Below are 22628 nucleotides of genomic sequence, written 5' to 3' on the forward strand. Positions count from 1 at the left end.
AAGAACATGAGGAAGCTATTCATCTACTTCTTTCACCGTTTAGGAGTTCTGTTTCCTAAATCACAAATCTAATTCAGTAGTGGGCTCAATATTTCTGTATTGGCTCCTTAATAAAGCAGGTAATTAACCTTTTCAATCAGGTACTGCTTTGCAGACCCTGTGACGAGCCCAGCAATGACGCAGCAGTTCCGAGCTCCCATTCTGGCCCAGAGAGCCCCTCCACCCACCTGGGGTTTATCCCGGGGACTTTCTCAGCGTTGGAAGCTGCTGTCCTGCCCTTGAAGGCGTCTCTCTCGATCCTCTTCCCCCTCCTGGACGGGGCAGAGTCGGAGATGGTGTATCCCCGGGGCCGGTGTCCCGAGGGGGAGCGGGGAGAGGTGGCGGCTCCGGTGCCATCCAAGCCCGAGCCGGTGCCCCTGGAGTCCTCCCCCCTGCCCAGCCAGCTGCCCAGCCCTTCCCCTTCCAGGTTCCCAGACTGGGATTTGGATTTCACTTCCGTGCTCAGCCTCCTCGTCACTTCTCTGCCATTTGCATCCTTGAGGACCTCCTGCAGTGTCTGGAGCTCTGGGGAGGAGCTGGACTTGCTGAGTGGCTGGGATGGCTGGAAGGAGAGTTCCTCCAGCGTCCGGCCGTCCTCTCTCCCGATGGGAATTCCGCCCTCCACCAGGTCTTCCGACTTCATTGATTTGTCTTCTTGGCTGGAGGTGGAGGAGGACTTCAAAAGAGAGAAACAAAGATGAACAGTTTTCATGGAATCACAGAATTCCAGAATGGTTTGGGTTGGAAGGGACCTTAAACCCCATCCCACCCCCTGCCATGGGCAGGGACACCTTCCACTAGCCCAGGTTGCTCCAAGCCCTGTCCAACCTGGCCTTGGAAACTTCCAGGGATGGGGCAGCCACAGCTTCTCTGGGCAACCTCTGCCAGGGCCTCCCCACCCTTATAGTAACGAAATTCTTCCTTTTCCTGAGAGCCAAAATAAAAGCTGGCAACAGCAATGCTCAAGGCACCCCAACACTTCCAGGGGAAGGTGAGCAGGGAGGTGCCAAGCATAAAGAAATGTGGATCAAGGACCCTGATAAAACAGGCGTTTTCCCCTGCAGTCCCCCAGGCCATCCACACTCCCAGTGATGGCTCCACTTGGATGCCATCAGTGAGTTGTTCCCAGGGTGCCAAGAGGGAAGTCAGGGGTGACTCTGCCGTGGCTCTCACCCAGGACACGCTGCTCCCCCTGGTTCTCCTTACCCTGCTGTAGGACTCCTGGCCTTTACCAAACCTTTCCTCGCTCAGGACGTGCTCCGAACACGACGTCTCCACGTCCTCGCTCTCCGGAGACTCCACCGGGGACTCGGTTTCCTTGAGCTCCATCTCGCCCGCGCTCCCCTCCTCCAGCACCACGGCGGATTCTACGGAGACACAGGGCAGGGCAGCTGAGGTGTGGGGAGGGCCCAGAGGGGCAGGCCCCCCTCCTCTCCTCTGAAGTACCAGCCTTTTCCCTAGGGGGTCTCAACGGAAGGCCATGTGGAATGAGTGCCCTTTGGTTTCTTGGCATGTCAGACTCGCTCCGGGTTCCCCTTTGGCACGGAATAAATCCCCCTCACAGCAAAGGGCTGCCTCGGGCAAAGGAAGGGCAGTTGTTTCCAATTGTTACTGATGAACGAGGAGGGGACAGAATGAGGAAATGGGACCTTGGACATTGGTTACCAGGACAGACAGGAACTACAGAGATGTAGGAAAGCACAAGACTAGTGCTAAAAGTTCACTGAGACGTCAGTTCTGTGCAAGTCTGCAACACAGGGAGTTTTTCTTGTACTGAAATGCAACACTCCTGTGCCTTGAGGCCTGGAAGGAGATAAGAAATTTTCCTAGGAGCCATTTCCTTGCAGTTTGGCAGTTTTCCTGGTATATCTCAGGAGAAGCAAAACAATTCAGCCCTAAACATGTGGAAGGACAGGAGCAGGAGTGACATGGGCACTGCAGCAAAGCTGCACGTGGCACCTGCTCAGACAAACAGGGAATGGAACCACACTGACAAGAAAACTTCTTGGAATCCCTGCCTACATGGAGGATTTAATGTGGGATCTGCTCCAGGCACTGACCACAGGGATGAGTCTGACCAAAGGCTCCTCTTGGCCTTGCTTTTTGTCCTGAGGAAAAGGCTGGAGAACAGGAGGCTTCCCATTATGCACACAAGGGACTGGAAGACCAATCTGAAAGGCCAAGATTTGTTTTCCAAAATAATAATAATAAAACAAAAAATTAGCACACACACACACACACAAAAAAAATAAAAGAAAAAAAGAAAATCAGCAAAATTAAAAAAATACAAAGAAAAATCACTAAAGCAGCTTTTCCTGGATTGATTTCAGCTCGCAGGACCAAAGTTATTTCAAAGAAGCAATTAAGAGTTAGCATTGCACACACAAACCTTCTAAAAAATACAAAACAAACCAAAAGGAACCAAAACAACGTGCTGATCTGGTTAGCTGTCCAAGCCAGAACACACCTGCACATAGCCAGTGCTTCCAAGCTTCCCTCTTACACCTCTGCCAAGATTGCTGGTGCTTTGAAATAATCCAAGCACTAATTATTCTTTAGGTGGGAAGAGAATAACAGGAGCAGAGAGAAGTGCAGAAAAATATTTAACTGCAGCAGCTTTGTGCTGCCTCTGACAACACCCACCAGCAGCTCAGAACACCCCAGTGCTCTACAGGGAGTTTTCCAGTGAAGGAAAGAGGCAGAAAGACATTTGAACCCTCTAATTAAAATCACAAAGCACTGCAGGTTATCAAAGCAATGCAGGTGTTGTGCTCATAAGGTGTGTAATTTGATCTCCACTTCATTTAATTACAAAATCAATTTTACTGAAGTGGAGAAAGATTTTACACTGTTATAGAGCCTCTGAAAGGTAGAATTTAGCAGGTTTTCTGCTGATATATTTTTTATTTATAATACTCTTAACCACCATCCATGCTAGTGTCAAACTTTACATATATTTCAAAAATATATATTTTTTTCTTTCACATCTTGCTGTGTCCAATTCTGGCAGATTCCTGTGGGCTGAGCAGCCAAGGACTCCATTTCAGGGGAGCTTGTCCTGCAGCACATGCTGCTCTTCTCACAAGTGGGAGCTTTTACACTGAGCAGAACACAAAGCCAATTGTAAACTGAAGCTGAAAATGAAGAATTCAATTAATCAAGGCACCCAGACAGGTCGTTTAACACTCTGCCTCAGGACTCACAAGCCACCCCAGCTAAAACCAAAGTTTCTTTAGGAAATTGTCTGCACTTGCAAATGTTGGATCTGGCTTGGACTTCTTCATGCTAGTCAAGATCCCATTTGTTGAGAGTGATGAGACTGGGGACAGACAGGAGACATGGAAAGGGAAAATGAGGGATGAGGGATACATTTTCTATGAATCAGAGGTGTTCTTCTATGGCAATACTGTTTGTTGGTTTGTTTTTTTTTTTCCTTAAAGATATATAAATATACCTGCCCAGGATATGCTCCTGTGCAACTTCCCTTGACAACTGGACTGGTACATGGAAGAGAAAGAGGCCACTGCAAAGGGAAATCAAGTGAGCAGCTACATCAAAAGGAAGGAGAGACTATATGAAAATAAAAAATATAAAAAAATTAAAAAGCACAGAGTTCAAAATGTAACCAAGAGCCTATTTTAAAACAAATAAACAAATAAATGAAACAAAGGAAAGAACAAGCTGGGATAAGCTCACTAGATGCCAAAGGGGTATTTAGGGCTACAAGGTCTCAACACAAATAAGGGAGGCATAAACACATCCAACAGTGCAGGCTCCAACTGCTCCCTTTGCAGAACACATTTGGTGAGGTTTAGACACAGAAAATTCCTTCCTGATATCCCAGCACACACAGGAAACCAGGCTGAGCCCCTCCTGACCTACACACTCTTGGCACAAGATCATTTTTAAACCCACAGAAGAGCAGAAACACAGGTAAAGACTCACAAAGGTTTAACCTCTGAAGAGGCAGAACAACAGGCACGTGACAGTCTGACAGCAAAACTTCTTCCAGTCATTCCCAGCCAGCTCCTGCAAGTCTACTGGACATGTTAACAAGGATGTGGCCAAAATGACTCTCTCAGACTGGCACAGGAGTGGCATTCAGGTGGTGCTATCAGCTCAGCACTTAGCTCCTATACACCTCAAATTTGTAGGTTCACAGATAAGTGTTCACAGATAAGAATTTAATTTTTTTTGGTTTTAAGAGATGATAGTTTGATTTTTATTCCAATTTTGTGTTTGCACTTTCTGAAATCCTAAAATCATACCCTGCCCTGCTTAAAACAAACCTCAAAACTGGCATTTTTACCAGATTTCCAGACAATCCATCTCCCTGCTCCCCAGCAAAGCCTGGTCTGCTGGTACCACTGCCAGCAGTGCTCAGAGCCTCAGTGTGGGCATCATTGATAAGATAATGAGCAGGGATTACAGAAAGCTTTAAAAGCTGTGGGTCAACACTAATCTCCCAACATTAACAGCTTTTTAGGAGCTGAACTAGCACCAAAACAAATTGAGTGAAAATCCTTGGCCACTGTGTTAAAAGAAAGGCAGCAAATGAAACTCAAGTGGTTCAACTAAAGTCTGAATAGTCCTTTCAGACGTGGATAAATCCAACAGGATTTGCATTCTGGTTATCTCCTGCTGTCAAGGCCAGTGGTATCTGCCTGATCCTGGCTGGCCAGGTTTGGAACAGCCCCTTCCCCCAGGAACCTGCAGCTCTGAGTGCCCGACACAGACTCCCCATACTGAAGACAAATGGAAATGGAAACACTGCATGGAAAGATCCATCCACAAGTGGGATGCCCAGATCAGCCCCAAGCAAGTGGAAGAGGGAACAGATCCATGACTGTTCATTTTCATTTGGGAACACACAGAACACACGACTCCTCCCGGGAAGCTCCGTGACTCCTCTTCCTTCTCTCTAACAGAGAGGTGCTTTTCCCACGGGACAGCAGAGGCAAGGAGGAAGGGAGTTTTTCCACTGAGAACTCCTAGGGACAAGAACTGACTCCCCTCATGCTCCCAGCTGTGCTGCCCTAGAAGCCCTGCAGCCTCACAGTCCCCCCGGGCCAGGCTCCCTGCCCGGAGCTCTCACCTGTGTTGGAGCGCTGCAGGAGCGAGGGTTTGGCTGTTCCCGTGGCCAGGCTGGAGGAGGGCACAGACAGGGATTTGTAAAGAGCCGTTTCCCGGTGCTCCTTGAAGCGCTCTGCAGCCATGAGGGCATTGGAGAGCTCCTGCAGGGGCATGTTGTTGATGTCTGAGGAGAACGGGCTGAGCGGGTTCTCCAGGCTCATCAGCCAGCTGGTGTTACCTGGGAGGGAAAATCAGGGAAGGGTATTGAGTATTCCCAGCTCAGGCTGAAAAAGCACAAGTTGTTTTGCAGTTTGCAGATCAAAATCAAACTGGACCAAGCTCTCGGTTCTTCTGCAGAATCACTTGATTCATTTCCTCCTCCCTGTGCTCTGCACCTCACCCCAAGCTCTTCAAAACCTGGTAACTCATTACTACAGCAGATTCTCCTAAGTCATCCAAAACACTCAGGTATTTTAATTAATGATACCAGGTCAGTTGTTTTCTCATGAACCAGATTTCAGCTGAAAGAGATAATTCCTGTTGTGTTGTGGAACACACCAGTGTTCAAGAATTTTGACCTTGAACATGTCACTGTTCCTTCCCCAAGAGCAAACACCACTGTGCAACTGCTCAGAGTTGTAGATGCCCCATCCCTGCAAGTGTCCAAGGCCAGGTTGGACGGGGCTTGGAGCAACCTGGGCTAGTGGAAGGTGCCCCTGCCCATGGCAGGGGGTGGAACTGGATGGCCTTTAAGGTCCCTTCCTACCCAAACCATTCCATGGTTCTATAGTTTCAAAAGGCAACAAGCAATGAAGAGCAACCCATACACAACTAAATATGGATTATTCTTCCCCCATGCTCTGGTTTCTCCCAGGTCCAAGATCTCACTCCACACTCAGGGTCGTACCTGTGGGTCTGCGCACCAGGATTTCTGCCCAGCCCTGGGTCAGCAGTGGGACATAGGCAGCCAAGTTTGCTTTTTCCTTCTGCAGGGGTGTCTGTGGAGCAGGATTAGCCTTCTCTGAGCGAGCTGCAGGAGCAGGAGGGCCCTGTGTCCCTTGGGAGGTGGAGCCACTGGCAAAATGGGAGCCTGAGCTGTCTAAGGCACCAATACGTAAGGCATGACCACCTGGCAGGACAGACAGAAACCAAGGGAGAGTTAGCCCCCAAAACAGCTCAGGAATAAGGCTTTTAAGACCCTCCAGCAGCTGCATGTACAATATTGGGAACTGCCCCAGTTTTTATTTTCCTTTTCATTACAATTATTACTCTTACTATTATCTTATTTCCATTATTAAACCGTTCTTCTCTCAACCCACAAGTTTTCTTACTTTTCTCCTTCCAATTTTCTCCCCATCCCACCACAGGGGACTGAGGGAGCATCGGGGTGGGGCTTAGCTGCCAAATGGTGTTAAACCATGCCAGGAACCCAAGGGAATTTTACCTTCCCCGTGTTTCCTCTAAACCAACTTCTGTGATCACCAAGGCTCTCCTGCAAGGAGAGGGAAGCAGGAGGAGCCCCACCTGCCCATTATTAAACACCAGACAGGTCCAGAGCCTCAAAACAGCTCAGCCACAGGAGGCACTTGGACACTTAGACCTGTGACATGAACGCAGGGATGGCAGAGAGACTCCAGGACAGGAACTCACCCGACATGGATCGGACTCTGTTGCGAGAGCTTCTGCAAACCTGCTGCCCAGCCTGAGATTCCAGTTTGGCTGGAGCCTCTTTAGTCTGTCTCACTTGCAAAACAGGGTCTGAGCTGTGGGAAAAGAAGATATTGGTGATGTTGAGATGAATCAGTCATGCTGGACAAATAAGACATCCCTCGTCTAACAGGAGGAACAACTAAAAAGATGCACTGTAACAGTGAGTTAGGTTAAAGTTAGGTGGAAACTTCTAGAAATAGGAGCAAAAATTACCTTGATTCTGTGGGGCTTTGGAACTCTCCAGAGTCCAGGCCAAGCAAGGACCTTGTCCCTGTTCCAACACTTGTAGTGATGGTCACCAGCTTGTTTCCAACCAGCCATGTCTTCGTCCTCCCTCCAGCCAAGAGAAACTCACCCACGGGAGACCTGGGAACACACTTGTGATGAAGACCTTCCTCAGGAGGCAGGAACAGAGCAGATTTCATTAACCATGAAGGAGAACCTGCCTGCTTTCCTTCTTTATACAGCATCTGTACCATTCCCCTTGGCTGTCAACATACACATTATTCATCAGGATAATGCATGACCTTCTGTAGCAGAGACTGTGACTATCCAACAAGGACATGCGACAAAGCACTGCTCCCAGAGCCTTCAAGGCATCTCCTTCAGACAGTTCCAGGCTGAGACAAAGGCTGATTGTCTCCAATGGACTTCACAGAATCATGGAATGGTTTGGGTTGGAAGGGACCTTCGAGATCATCCAGTTCCAGCCCCTGCCACAGGCAGGGACACCTTCCACTAGCCCAGGTTGCTCCAAGCCCCATCCAACCTGGCCTTGGACACTTCCAGGGATGGGGCAGCCACAGCTTCTCTGGGCAACCTGTGCCAGGGCCTCCCCACCCTCACGGGGGAGAATTCTAACCCTGCACTCTGTCAGTGGGAAGCCATTCCCCTGTCCTGTCACTCCATCCCTTGTCCCAAGTCCCTCTCCAGCTCTCCTGGAGCCCCTTTAGGCCCTGGAAGGGGCTCTAAGGTCTCCTTGGAGCCTTCTCTTCTCCGGTCTTGCCTCATGTAACCTCCTCTTTAGCCAAGCCAGATTTTATCAGTTAGGAAAGGTTTCAGAGCCTGGGCCTGCCAGAATCCCAACATGTCCCAGGAATTTTCCACTAATGAGGTGAAATCTGATCCCCAACCCAACCCCTCTCTCCCGTGGTCAGTGACTGGCCCCGTTACCTCTTTGGCACCGCAGTGAAGTTGGAGAAGACATATCGAGCCATCATATCCAGGCAGGTCTCTGTGAGCTCCAGGTGCAGGTTTTTTAAGTTGTCATCAGCCTGAGCCATTGAATTTTCATCTGCAGAGCCCAGGCTCGAGCTGGTGATGGACGTTTGGATCCGACTGGAAGAGAATGTTTCCGACTGACAGATCACACTGCAGGATGCTGGTCCCTGTCACCCGACAGACAGCGGGGCACAGACCCTGCCACACATGCACGTGCCAGATCAGAGGTGGCCAGGCACCAAACCCAGGGCATAGCAACATATTTTTGGATCAGCCTCACGTTGTGCTTCGCTGCCTGCCCTTGCAGAAAGCGTATTTTATCTGGAGAGACTGAGAACACTCCAATGTCAGTCAGCTGGCCAGTGCTCTCTGAGGTTGGTGGCCCATGGGCAAGTGCCCCAAGCAAGGAGTGAGTGGCAGCACCATGCTCTGAGTTCACTAATCTATGCTGAGGGCAAGCATCCCCTGAACCAGCACCAGCTTCCCAGGTAGAACGTTGCCCATGAGCCAGAAATTGGGGCACTCCAGATTTAACTTTATAATCCAGTGGTTTGCTTTTTTCTCTGTTGCATCTCTTCCATATATTGCTTTTTTCCCTCCAAATTCAACAGCTACATAAAACCTGATTTAACTTGAAATAGAAAAAAAATTGCACTCTGAACAGGAAATTGGCCTTCAAATCAGCCAAATTAACAAGGCAGCTTAAACCAGTTTCTGTAGCAGGCTGGACTGCAGTATTTTACAAAGAAACTCCTTATGCCATCGTAATACAAACTAAGCTGAAGTACAGCCAAATTTTTTTATGACATGACAACTTCTTTGGCATCATTAATGGTAATTATCTGAATTTTTAGTTGCTACTACTTATACATAAATATAAGAGAAAAAAATCACCCAGTGATTAATGGGGATGCCAGAGAATCACAGAATCCTCAAGTGGTTTGGGTTGGAAGGGAACTTAAAGCCCATCCTGTCCCACCCCCTGCCATGGGCAGGGACACCTCCCACTAGCCCAGGTTGCTCCAAGCCCTGTCCAACCTGGCCTTGGATGGGGCAGCCACAGCTTCTCAGGGCAACCTGTGCCAGGGCCTGAGCACCCTCACAAGGAGGAATTTCTTCCATCAAATGAAGTGTCAGAATTATATCTGCAACTCAGTCCCTTCGGTCTCTTCTCCCCACATACCATATATAGTCAAAAATAAAAAAAAACCAAACCAGAAAATCAAGTTCCACTGACAGCAATCCTACAGATTAAGGCACAAACCTTCAGGTTCAGAATTAAAACCAACAGCAGTTTAACTCTCGAGGGAAGTGATCCAGAAATACGTTTTAAAAACTGGCATCAACTGTTTCATCTTTCATGGGAGCAGATCAATGTCTGCAGTCAAATCTTGTCAATCAATCAAATCAGTGCCTGAAATCAAATCTTGTTTTCTTTAGTTGTGAAAGCAACAGCTTCCCATGGGCTGAGCACACCCTTCACTGCTCTGTGGAAAGACAAATTCAGGTTTTCATAGCATCTTATTGGAGACCTGAATACTTCCATCAGCTCCTTTACCTCAACCAAAAAATCCTAAACTGAGGCCAGGACTGTTCCTTCTAGGCTGGGAGGAAGGTCTCTATATAACTTTGCAGAGCTTCCAAAGTGTCTCCAAAGTGGGGCAAGTCTACTTGGAAGGCTCAAGTTTTAGTCAGTTGTAACCAGATCTCTCACTTGCACAGAATGCAACCTTTTTCCTCTTTTTTTGGTGTTTTTTTTTGGTTTTTTCCCCCCCCTTCACCATCTTTACTTTGAAACCACAATTTTTCGTCGCTGTAGCACCAGAGAACGCGGCAAAGTAACCACACACACACACACACGGGGTGTGATGTGACAGCCCAACATCCCACCTTGGGAAGCCACAGGACACCCCAAACCTTCCGCTGGGGCCAAGGCCAGATTTTGGTTGGGTACCAGAGTCATGCAAGCATCCCACATGCAAATCCCCCCTGCTACCACCCACCCCTGCAGGAAAACCTCCAAGGGCTCAGTTGCTCTTGGACTGTCCCCATTCAAAGTGCCTCTACCTGCGGACCACATGTTCAGACACACTGATGCTGCGGGACCGGAAGGCATCAACTGCAGAGGGTTCTTTCAGCTCTTTCACTGGAGGAGAGTTATTCAAGCCTTGCTTTGCATTTTTGGCTAGTCTTAAACTACTATGTGGAGAAGCACCAAGCCCCCAAAAGAGGTCACAGGAAGGGAGGAAACCATTGTAGGGATGTAGGTTGAAAGGTCACAGTCACGGGGTCAATATTGGGGGATCCCGGCAGGGTGATGGAAAACAAAAACAAATGCCAAAAAAAGAAAAAAAAAAAAAAGGGGGGGGAAAAAAAAAGGGAAACAGAAAAAAAATTAAAATGTACAAACAAGCAGAGCCGAAAGCATTAAAAAGACAAACCACATTTTGAAAACAAGATTTTTAAATGTGCTACAAAACAAATGAAATTAGTACAAGCTAAAAGAAAAAAACTGGTTGAAATGAGAGTTGGAATACTGAGCTGTTCACCAAAGGCACCTGAGGGCTCACTGGGCACAAACTCCTCAAGGCTGAGAAGTTTTGTGCAGTTCAACCACATCTTGTGTTGCCCCAGCTCATCATCTCAGCACAACTAAACACCTGAGGACGTCCACAGATCCTAAAGTGCTTTACCTACACCAGGTAGGAGCAGGTTTTTCTAAGAGACACAGGAACACGTCACCCATCTCTGTCTCTGCCAGGCCTGGTTCAAATCTGAGCTTTCACCCCAGTCACAACACACCCAGGGCCTCTCAGAGGTGCTCCCCAGCTCAGCTCGAGGCACTGGGGACACTCAGCCCACCCACACGAGACCCTTCCCACACTGCACAGCCAGCAAACACCCCCTTGGCTGCTGTAGACTCTGTGATGCTTCTTTGCCAAACCAGCTGCTTAATTCCAGGGGCTCCAGGTAACCCACTTGACTTTCAACTGGAGCAGAGAGGAAATTGGTGTTCACACTGTCAAGTGCCAACCACATGTGGGAGATGACAGCAATTAAGATCTAAGAGGCACTTTTAATTAGTCACTGAGATGCTCACCAGGCTTTGGACAGAACAGTTGGTCCAGCAGTTCCCACCCCCGTGTGTAAAATGCAGACACTGACTTAACCCTTCTGGCTCTTTCTAACCACAGTTTATTTGCCATCCTCCTTTCAGTGAGTTAGTACATCTCAGTTTGCCACCTGCAGGGAGTAGAATTTATCTGTCCTTCTCCCAACAACCTCTCTCAGATCACTTTTGGCCACCACTGGGGATGTGCTGCAGAGAGCACAGGCCCACACTGGGAAACCATCACCTCCACCAGCATCAGGACATCCAGAAGCCCTGGGAACCATTGGGAATGTGATCTCTTGGAACACCCAGTACCTCAGCTAGGGCTTGGGAATGCTCATTCTTTGGGCTCAAGGAGACAGAACCAAGCACAGAAGCCTCTCAAGCAAGGAAATATATCTGCTCCAAGCCATTTCCTCTCTCCCCCGGCCAGAATCCAAGCTCAGCCAGACCCAGAGGCAGTGGCATCCTGCCATTCCAGTGCTTCAGGTCACTGCCTGAGTACAGCCCACACTCTTCAGCAGAGACCCCTGTGCAAAGTCATCCAGCAAAAGCCTTTAGACACAGTAGTATTCCAACCTGGTAGAATTTAACAGGGGTTTTTTGGGGGAAAAAAAGGAAAAAAAAAAAGATTAGTTGAAATTCTAATTGGAGAGATGAGTGTCAAAAGGCTTCTCTTCCAAGTTTCTGGATGAAAGAGGAGGAGGTGGGAGAGACAAAACACAACACAGGGTTTACAGCTGCAGCATTAGGGCAGGGATGGTGTTTCTTCAGTGCAAGACTCTCCTTGAGCCTTGCAGTTAAAGTAGAGGCACTTTCCAGGGTTCAGATGCCACCATGTGCTCACTTCTCAGAACACTGAAGCAAGTTAAGTGAACCAATTTAGGTAATCCCTGCAGGTAAAAGGACGCTGGAGAAACCCTGAATGCCTTCCAAGGAATATGCAAAAGGCTGCTCTGAAAGACTGCTGGAGAGATATGCTCTGACTTCTAATTAGAGGCTTTGCCAAAACTGACATGAGGGCTTCAAAATGAAAAAATAAAAAGGGATCAGGACATCCAGACAGACAGAAGGCAGTTTTGTGCCAGCCAGTGCACTGACCCAACAGGGAACATCATGGAAAACACAGCACTGGCTCTCTAATTTATCCAGGTTGCTGATCACAACCAATTCTCTGGCAATCATTTAAAAATCAGTCGTTACAGATCAGTTATGAAAGGAGTTCACACAATCCATATGAACATGGGATTCTGTTCCTTCTGGTACCACCCTACCCTGTTATTTCTGGTAACACTGTACTGACACACATCAACCTGAAAGAACTGCTGATTTTCAAAAATTAGCACCACAAAGCCCCACACCTCACTGCAAAGGCTTCCAAGCCTGGTTTGATCCCAACTCCCCACCAACCTGCTTGTCTTGCCCCAATCCCCTGACCTAAAGAGGTTTACTTTCCTTGCTTACTGCACTGACACATTTTGGATAACCAGACCCAGCCTCCTTCAGAGAAACACAGGGAAGGGTGTGAGCAGAGAGCAGGGAACACAGGCCCTGCTGGGCTCCGAGGGAATTTACCTCTTTGGCCTCTCGTTGAGGCTCGTGCTGCGAGCCCTGAAGCTGTCCTTCTCAGGGGTGTCATCGAAGGAGAGGAGCACGTTGGAGCGCAAACCCTGCCCGTGGGGACAAGAGGGGACAGTGTCAGTGGCCACAACGGGCAGTTCAAAGTCTGCAAGGCCAAGCCGACGCACGAGAGCTCACGGGCAGTTTGAAAAGAGATGTTGAGAAGTAGATTTTTTTTCTTACTTCAAACAGAACCTTTAAAGTCCTCAATCACTTTGTAAGCCATCCCTTTTACTCTGTGCTGCTGGACTGAGCTGTGCCCATTACCTTGGTGATGTAGGGGACGAAGTCCTTGCGGAAGGGGAGGCGGCAGCGGATGAACCACATGGCGATCACGTGGTGGGCCAGGCAAACGATGTACTGGTTAAACCTGGAACAGCAGAAACACCTCCAGAGCTTAATGCAGCATGTTTCAATCTGAGAAACAGACCTCATCCTTTCCCTACTCCAAATATAAAGAAAAAGAAAACCCTCAAAAGTTCTGTTCAAGAAAAACGGGTATTTTGTCCAAGGTGACCACGTCATAGAATCGTATCACGGAATCCTCAAGTGGTTTGAGTTTGAAGGGACCTTAAAGATCATCTCATTCCACCCCCCTGCCATGGGTAGGGACACTTTCCACTAGCCCAGGTTGTTCCAAGCCCCATCCAGTCTGGCCTTGGACCCTTGCAGGGATGGGGCAGCCACAGCTTCTCTGGGCAACCTGTGCCAGGGCATCACATGGAAGAAATGTCCCTTCTTCAGGACAAGCCTGAAGACACCAGAATGAGCAATATCCTATAAACAACCTTGAGCCAAGTACTACAAGAAAGTCATCTCTATACTGTTAATTTTAGAGAGGAGGAAGCAGCACATTTACTGTGGCCTTACTTGGAGGGGTTTGTGTAGGGCAGGGAGATGGCAAACACGCTCGCGTACTGCTCTGCTGCGAAGTTCCTGTACAGGTGAGGCAGCCTGGCCAGAGCTGGAACAGTTCAACAAGAAAACCAACACAGGTGTGGACTGAACACAAACCATTCAACATCACAACTCAGTTTAATTTGAAGTATTTTGTTTCTTCTAAATGACTGGCTGACATGGAAGTAGCACAATGGCTGCACTATACAGAGTATGTCTCTCTCTTCAGTGCAAGTGCTTTAAATAGAAAACCAGTAACAAACAAGAGCTGATCAAACATTTATGTCTGGAGGATGGAGCAAGGGCATCACTGAAACCCTTACAGTGCAGTCCATATGACCAACACAATCAAAATACCCTCATTCAGCACAAACAGCACAACTATAGAAGGCCAAAAGGAGAAGAACATCACAACTTACTTGACAGGAATTCTAGGAGAGGGATTGCCATGTTGGCTGTGGCAGAAATGTGGGTTAATTTGACTATGAGGACAGGGAGTGCCTTGATGATGATGTCGGGCATCTCCACACTGCAGACTGACAGTGCCACCACACACTGGTTGGCACAGCGATAGATCAGCCCATGCTCCAGGCAGTACACGATCTCACGCTGCAAGAGGGGACAGGAAACAAAGCCTTAACACAGGAAAACAGAAAATCCCTGCTGCACCATCTCCTGACTCCAGTCAGCATTCCAGAACAGCCTGCAAGGCCTGTCTGACACACCGGAATTCTAACACAGAGCCTTACAGAGAGCTCCATGTATTATAGGCCAAAATCTTAACGTGGGACTTTAATTGAGCAGACAGTTTAGACATTAATATTTAAGCTTCTGATTCAGCAGAATTTTGGGGTCATAATGGTCTTACTGCAGAGAGTAAAGTGCAAGGGGGAACAGGTGAGCAGTGAATCCACCTGACCAGGCAGCTAATTCTGCATGGAGTTAGCAAAGTACTTTTTCCCCCTGATCCCACCCCAAAATTCAGTAGATGCAGCTTTTCCTAACAGCAAAGGGCAGTGCTACCTTCCTCTCTGTGTCCTAATAAGCTCATACAGAAAATGCTCTCTCTACAGGCTCAGGCCCCAACCTCTTACACCCTCCTACCTCCCCCATACCTGCTTAGCTTTGTCCAGGTAGTTATGGTAAGATATCAATGCTGTCAGCACTGGGACCACAGCCAGGTGCAAATCAGTGCGGGAAAAGCCTTCTGGGGTTCCGTGGAGCCGGTCTGTGGTCTTCTTGTCTGTGAGCTGACACATCACAGCCACTCAGGGCACTGCACACTAAAAACACTCTCTAAAAGGCAGCAGACAGGCACTGCCATAGCTCCCTTTTCACACATGTGCACATATATATATATAAAGAACACTCATTATTACCTACTCTGTACCTAAAAGGACCCTCACAAAAGAGAAGGTGAGTGAGGATTGACAAACAGCCTGCTCATCTTTAAAATATCAGACTGCAGACAGAAAAACACTCTAAAAACAAACCCCAGCCAACTCCCAAGCAAACCAAGGCCATGGTGACCGTGCATCAGTGGCATTACCATGTAGCTCAGCGCAGAGGCCAGGAGGTCAATGTTACAAGGAGAGGTTAAAAACAGCACTTTATAGCGGAGGGATTCGGGTAATTTGTTGAGAACCAACTTCAACACCTTCCAGTCTGTCTCCTGCAAAGAAAGAAAACGCTAAAGTTGAAATTTTTGTGTGATTTCAGTTCAGTTTGAAAGTAAGATCAATCAAATTCCAGACAACGTGCCATTTCCTAGGCAGATGTGGGTCTTGTCATGGCAGCTCCAGAAAAAGAAGTGGTATTTAGCTGTCACAAGTTTCTCCCTGTCTGTCACTCAGCTCTAGGTGCAACATTGGCACCACAAACTGGAAGAGAAATTGTATCCAGATCTGGCAGAGCTCAACAAGACAGAGCCAGAATTCAATTCTCTTAAGCACCAGCACAAATTAGCTTCCAGAAGCCAGCCAACCCCTCACACAGAACCGTGTCCAATTCCACCCTCAGGAACAATTTATATTCACAGCTTATTAGTGACCGAAACATCCATCAATTCTCAAAACACCTCAAAAACCTCCAGTAGGATGGAACTTTCAAATGCCCTTTCAGAAACAGGATGACTTGTTTAATCTTGTTTAACAAGCACATTTTTTTGCCCCTGTCTGCTCTGAAGCAGTGAAATGAAAGGTGTGCTTATTTTCTGAAGAGCTGAACTGCTGCTCCCACTGGTGGCTGTGAAGCTTCACAGTTACACTCAGACTCTGGCCAAGAAGGAGAAGAAATTGCTTTTCAGACCTTATTTAGAAATTTTGGGGTAGAATTCCCCAGCCAGCTGGTTTAAGGGGACACAAAGATGACAAGGGTGGACGTACCTGCTTCAAGCACTGCAGGAGGACACCGAAGACCATGGAGTAGGGAAGATGCCCAATCCGGATGGTGGCATTTTGGGAAGGCACGCTGGGGCTGCCTGAAGGTGGAGAGAGTGTGCCAGGGGGCTTTTTGTCAGCAGCCCTCTTCTCTGCCTCTCTACAACATGGAAAGGGAGAAAAACACATGTAATGTAACATAAAATCAAGCTCAGAACAGGTAAACTACAGTGCTGCCCTATTCGGTAGCCAGTTTAAAGACCAAACAATAATATAAATTTCATTTTCAATTTAAAAAAAAAACAAACAGGATTGCCCAGTAGAATACAGCAATGAGTTCATCTGGTCAGGTGAAGGATTTTTCTATCCAGGCCTGTAGCAAGTTTAGAAAGGTATATTTGGGAGGGTGTTACACAGAGAACTTTAGACAAGCTATAAAATTAAAAATAATCAGATTTGTACCAATCATCAGATTGAAACTCAATGTGAAAACTGGCTTGAGGCAGGAAATTGCAAATAGTTTTGTGAGCAGGAACATAGATTTCACGTCTGAGATTGAGAGCCCTGCAGGCAAGTGATTTGTAAGAACAATTTACTAAAGAGTTATTGGTTCAGACAATCCTAAGTTGTAACTGGTTTGGAAGATAAAGAAAGCCTACAGATTGCTACTGATGGGCCATTAAGCCCATCAGTGGCAAACATTAAGCTCGTGCAAAAAAACCCAAATAGTTTGAAAAACAGGGCTTCTTTTTAAATAAACAAGTCAATTAAGATGTGTTCAAGGCCAGGTTGGATGGGGCTTGGTCTAGTGGAAGGTGTCCCAGCCCACGGCAGGGGGTAGGAAAGAGATGAGCTTTAAAGGTCCCTTCCAACCTAAACCACGTTGGGATTCTTTTGCTTAACACAGTGAGGAACCTACACAAAATCACACAGGCAGTAGGGGCTGAACCTCACTGCTCCATCCTTGTTGGAAAGGCCAAGGCGGTGGAGGGAGTCAGCTCGGAGCATCAGCAGGAAATCAAATACCTGGAACAGGGAAGACACTGCAGTCAATCAAACCCCCAGCCAGGGGAATACTCTCCCACCTCCCCACATGACCTTTTTACAAGTAGACAGGGATTTTTAAGAGGTGCCACGGCTACAATACATTTACACACTTCTATGAGCCAAGAAACATTTCATTCTTCATCTGGCAAGGTCTAGAACACACCTACCCCACCTGCCAGCCAGGAATTCCCCAGAGAGCACACAGCTCTGGCCCTGAGAGCACGGGGGCCTGTTCCTACCTGCAGCCTGATGCTGCTGGCCACGGGCAGGCTGTAGGAGTAGATGTAGTGGCGCTGGACGTGCTGGATCAGCATCTCGTACACCCGCATGGCGTGGCTGGAGGGCAAACTGTACAGCTTGGTCTGACAGGGACACAGACACACAGCAGAAGGACACTCGTTACCCAGTCAGAAATGTGTGTCTGCACTGAGAATCCCAAGAGGAATGCAGCAAAAACTTGATCCTGAATGCGAGGTGAACAGATGGCTCTGGAAAGGACCTCTGCAGGCTCCAGAGCAACCCTGTCTGCTCCAGAGGGGCACTGGCAGGAACAACCTGCTCTTCACAACTGTTTAACCACAGCTCAGAACACCCCAACCAAACACAATGAATCTATTCAAGGTTATGAACTCTTCTTTTCTGCTAATTTACGAACATCTGCTCTCCACATGAAAATGTGCTCATAATCCTTGTATAATGGAAATTAAGAAAGTAAAACATTTAGCAAACAGTCCTACAGCATCCAAAAGCAAAAGGAATGACCAAAACAACAGTTAACACATTATATAGTTTTAAAAAAAGTCAGACTATTTAACAGTGGAGGAACAGTTATCTAACAAGCCTTGTCCAGCAGAAGATTATTATGAACAATATGTTTAATGCTCTGGAGTATTTACCTGAAGAATTATCAAGAGCCCAAGAACTGCTGTTTTGACATCCTCCAGAGAAGCTGAATATGACAGCAAGTCCCTCTCTTCCAGTTCAGAAGGAGATGAGAGAGAATGTGCAGCCACCTTTCAAAAAGAAAAGTAGCACATGGTTTAAATCTGCACCACACCTTTCCTTTCTGTCCATCCTGGAAGGTGAGGAAAGCCCACAGCAGGTCATCCCAGCTGGCAGTGCTCACCTTCTCTATGATATCCAGCAGGCTGTTGAAGTGATGAGTGTTGCAGCCCTCAGCCAGGTCCACGAGCAGCTGAGTGGCCAGTTTTCGGACCTGGTGGTCTTTATCCTCTGGAATGTGAGCCAGCTGAGAGATCACCACCAGGTTTATCAGCTCCTCCTGCAAGAGGACAGACCTTCATAAGCCCTGACATGTTGCTGTCAGCTGTGTGTACAAGATTTCAAGCACAGTTTTGTGCATCCACTCCCCAGCAGAGAGGACCTGGAGCCCACCTGGAAATGTGCCCCTTTCCCACCCACCTGAGACCTCACATGTGGTCATCAGAAACAGGTAAACACACACCTCATAGAACTGTCTGTTAATGCTCAGCACAAAGGACAGGACATCCAGAACCTTAATTCGAACAGCACTACGACTCTCATTCCTAAAATGGGAAGAGCAAATTCAGAATGAGCAAAATGAGGTTGCTGACACTTAGGGAAGAGGGAAAAGGAAAGTAAAGTAAAATAAGAAACTTCAGAGCAGGAACAGTAACAGTGAGAGATCAGCTGAGCCTTCAACTGATGTCCCTACATACAAAATCAGATTCAAGAACTATTGGAAATTCAGATCCCAGTTCAGCTTTTACTACTTCTGGAGACCTGTAATTGCAGTTTACCCATTTCCAATCCAAACTAGGAAGCACATGTCAGAAGAACAAGTGCTCTGGTGAGCAAATTTAAAACCAAACACATGGCACTGAGGAAGAGCTGCTCTTTGGCAGCATTTCACAGAGGAGACACAAGTTTGTTATTGCTGCATGTTGATATTTTAGAGCACAGAACCCTTTTAGGAGCACCAATTCAAAACCAGATAACTGGAATACTGAATAACCATATGCAATCCTGATGCTTAACAGGAAAATCTTGTTTGGTGTCAGAACTACAAAGTGCTGTGGACTGGAACACAACTGCCTAAGCTAATTGGAGTAGAATCCAATGGAGATAAAGGGGGGAAAAAGCACCATAAATAACTTAGTGGAAAGCTTTTATCCTGTTAAATAAATCCTTTCATGTACTGTGCCCTGGGACTACCACACTTCTAAGCTGTCATTTACTAACTTGGAACTTCAGAACGTTAGAACTTCAGAAAACAAAATTCTCTAACATGAAAAGGTGGCAAGAAACACTTCAAAGTGCTTCTTAAAAATTAGTTCACAAATTATGATTTCCTACCTGAAGAATCTCTCCATTAACAGCTGCAGGTTGTGAATCCAGCCATCTTTGGCAGGATGGATGGACTGAGCTCTGTATGTTATCAAGTTTAATACAGAAGATTCCTTTCATGGAAAGATCAAGAATTATTCTTTTAGTGTATAAGCAAACACAATATATCCATTCTCCCAACCCCACCCTGAGAAAAGGCTCATGGAAGTCCTTGCTGGGATTTTCTGACCATCTGCTATTTTAGGACTCCCAAATTTTAAGCTGTAACAGAATAGATTCAACTGGCAACAAAGGAGGACATTAATAAAGCCTTACTGGTCTCTGATCAGCACATTTTTCCACCAGCTCAAAAAATCTCTCTTCAGAACCATGGAAATCATTCTGGTCACAGAGTTCTTCCACTGTAGTCAAAAGATCATGTACAATGGACTTAAGTTCTTGGCTCTCCAGACTCTGAAACAGAGATAACACCATCCCTGAAAGAGTTCTACCTTACTGGAAAGTGTTAATTTTAAATACAAACAGAAAACTCAGTTGAGAAGCACAGCAGTGAGAACTGGGCTAAAGCTTCCTCAGCCTCCAAGTTCACTGGAGTGTAGAAACAGGAGAGTAACTTGCAAAAAAATCTATGGCAAAGCCTTTGGAATGAGAGCCCACCAAGACAGGCTCAACACCCACCTGCAGCTGCTGCAGCAGTCGCTCCATGATGTCCAAAAGGATATCCCAGGTCACAGCTTGCAGCTCCTTCCCATATTTCTTTATCAGGCGTGTTATGGACAGAACTATCTCGTAAGACACAACTGCATTGGGACACGTCATGGCCTGGGACACAAAGCATTTCAGTCACTGAACAGCTGGAAAGTAGTGCTCAGAAAGCCTCTTAATTCAAATGAAACACGCCTTATTAATTAGGAAATTAGCCTGGAGGCCTGAGATAAATATATTCAAGTCCCTACACACAAAGAACACAGCAAAGAACAGTTTTCTCAAGAGGATTTCTGCACTCCTGTATTCAGCTGGATTTTCAGATGTCAAACACAGCCCCATCCTACACGCAGACACAGGAGTTCAAGCCAGTAATTCCTGCTTGAGGCACCTGGATGAGGAAGTTTTGAGAGCTCTGAGGCTGTCCCTGAAGACACTGTCCCTCACTTTTTGTACCACACACTGGAAAGAGTGAAAGCTAAAGTACCTACAATGTAGATATTTGCTAAAAAGAATTCAGACTTTGCTTTTCCAGCCAAAAAAGATATTCCAGGAGGATGCCTCAGCTCCAAGACTTAAATCCTCTTGTTTCACTGTTTCTCCCTGCTTCACCCTGCACCCAATTTCTCCTTCTCATCTTCCGGCCCTACAAAGATCTCTGGTGTAGGGGACCATATTTGTTGTTCTAAATTTGTACAACTGACTTAAAAGTTCCCCCAGCATCCCATCCTACCTTGAGGAAGGAAGGCAGCACCGAAGTTGGGGAGTTCTTGAGGGAATTGAGGCGATGAGCTCCCCACAGAGCCATCCCCACGAAGAACACGGCCCCTCTCAGCAGCGCTGCGTCTGCCATGTAGGCTCTGAGAACACAGGGAAGGCAAGTTTCAGACCATACTACAATTATTTGGGCTCACAAAGTCAACAGGAACACACACTGCCCCAACAGGAATTCCCAGCTCTTACACATCAGGGCTCACACAGCAGTTGACAAACACGAAAAGCCCAAAATCTCCAACACAACTTTAAACAGAGGAAAATTAAATTCAGAAAGGCCCAAAATGAGCACTTCAGCAGCATAACTGCTGGGAATTAATTAATTAACTAGGAAGGGAATTAATTTCTAAGCACCAGAACCTTCAGCTTCTTCTACTGAGGTCTCTGACTCCTCACCTATCTCAACAGGACCTCTACTGAACTCCTGGGGTTTGTGAGGAATTTTTCCTCCTTACCTGTCTTCCATGATCCTGCACATGTTGTAGATGGCACTGTGGCCCAGATGAGTTCCCAAGAGGTTGCGCATGAGCTGCAAATTCAAAGAGAACACCTGAATATCTACTTGTTAAAACACTCAGAGCCTAAATATGCATTTAGCTGGCCAGTTGTGCTGTGTTTGGTAAATAAATGTGTCCAGCCCTTTCCATGCCACGACAGAAACCTGGCACATAAGCTGAGAGGAACCCAGGGGTGAACTCCACGGACGTGGCAGGACTCACACTAACAACATGCTGATCCATTAATACTTTAGCAATTTTTAATTTACCCTTAAAACCAAACTGAAGTTGATAGCAGATGTGCCCAGGCACAACTGACACTTCATCCATGAGGCCAAACCAGTGAATCCATCAAAAAACAAACCAGGCAGGAGGTTCTGACCTTCCAGCAGGGCTCGCAGAGCTCCTTCACGTTGATGGTACGGCACAGAGTGATGATGAACACGGGCAGGTTCTCTGAGGGCAGGCAGTTGTAGCAAACAACTGCGTCGAGGACTTGCAAGGAAATCTTTGAGAAAGGGAAAGACAAAATGGTTACACATTTCTCTACCAACAAAGCAGGTTAAATGCTCATTGGCAGACCCAAAAAAATACTCTGGAAGTCAAAAAGGATGAAGATATTTTTGGGTTTTTTTCCTCTCTAAAAAGCTCTGTTGAAAAATTGATTCACTTATCGAATTGATCAATGCTCTGTTTGGTTTAAAATAAATAAAATTATTATTGGTGTGTGAAATCCAATGGCTTACAAATAGTAAAATCTTGTACCAACTCTCTTGAAAGATGGGAATAAACCAAGAGTCTGATGATCTAATTTTGTTTGTAGAAGCCACAAAGAATTTCAAAGAATTCTAAAGTACAAAAAGAGACACAAACCACTGACCTCTATGTCCACAGATGATGAAGTCTGAATGCACAAGAGGCAGATCTTGCTGTTAGGAAAGAACATTTAATTTTAATTGCTTGCTTCATATGATTTTAGGCAAATTACAAAGAGACAAAACAGACAGGTTAATTGCCATGTTATTTAACTCATCGTTCCCCTTCCTGTGGCAATGTTGGTAACACTCTCTGAGACACTGAGCACTACAATCTCTTTATAAAGTTAAAGTGGCATTTAAATGCAACTCAGCAGGTCTGTACTAATGCAACAGCACGGGCCCTTTGTGAGACTAAGCAATGCAACCAGGTCTGCCCCATGAAATAGGAAAAGCACATTTAGTTAAACTA

The 22628-nt window shown here is 46.7% G+C and overlaps 1 protein-coding gene across 8 annotated transcripts in view; it reads right to left on the reverse strand.

Annotated features, from left to right (window-relative positions):
- Positions 1-22628, reverse strand: part of TSC2 (TSC complex subunit 2) — a 33125-nt gene that overhangs the window by 6206 nt on the left and 4291 nt on the right. For 3 of the 8 annotated variants that reach the window (XM_051777700.1, XM_051777689.1, XM_051777667.1), the window contains 28 exons: positions 22282-22330; positions 21784-21909; positions 21360-21433; positions 20864-20990; positions 20104-20247; positions 19741-19878; positions 19435-19538; positions 18563-18644; positions 18224-18379; positions 17994-18110; positions 17337-17459; positions 16970-17076; positions 16057-16210; positions 15222-15344; positions 14788-14922; positions 14092-14281; positions 13646-13739; positions 13043-13145; positions 12731-12825; positions 10111-10242; positions 7996-8160; positions 7036-7188; positions 6763-6875; positions 6020-6241; positions 5135-5350; positions 3494-3562; positions 1246-1406; positions 228-715 (listed from right to left, as the gene is read on the reverse strand). In XM_051777700.1, coding sequence (XP_051633660.1) covers positions 228-715; positions 1246-1406; positions 3494-3562; positions 5135-5350; positions 6020-6241; positions 6763-6875; positions 7036-7188; positions 7996-8160; positions 10111-10242; positions 12731-12825; positions 13043-13145; positions 13646-13739; positions 14092-14281; positions 14788-14922; positions 15222-15344; positions 16057-16210; positions 16970-17076; positions 17337-17459; positions 17994-18110; positions 18224-18379; positions 18563-18644; positions 19435-19538; positions 19741-19878; positions 20104-20247; positions 20864-20990; positions 21360-21433; positions 21784-21909; positions 22282-22330 — 3960 coding nt within the window. The remainder of the gene's footprint in view (positions 1-227; positions 716-1245; positions 1407-3493; positions 3563-5134; positions 5351-6019; positions 6242-6762; positions 6876-7035; positions 7189-7995; positions 8161-10110; positions 10243-12730; positions 12826-13042; positions 13146-13645; positions 13740-14091; positions 14282-14787; positions 14923-15221; positions 15345-16056; positions 16211-16969; positions 17077-17336; positions 17460-17993; positions 18111-18223; positions 18380-18562; positions 18645-19434; positions 19539-19740; positions 19879-20103; positions 20248-20863; positions 20991-21359; positions 21434-21783; positions 21910-22281; positions 22331-22628) is intronic. The other 5 variants (XM_051777678.1, XM_051777720.1, XM_051777729.1 and 2 more) reach the window with 5 other exon arrangements.

This window comes from Manacus candei, unplaced genomic scaffold (assembly GCF_025592945.1).
Source record: "Manacus candei isolate 608988 ecotype Guabito, Panama unplaced genomic scaffold, ASM2559294v1 h1tg000002l, whole genome shotgun sequence".
Classification (NCBI taxonomy): domain Eukaryota; kingdom Metazoa; phylum Chordata; class Aves; order Passeriformes; family Pipridae; genus Manacus; species Manacus candei.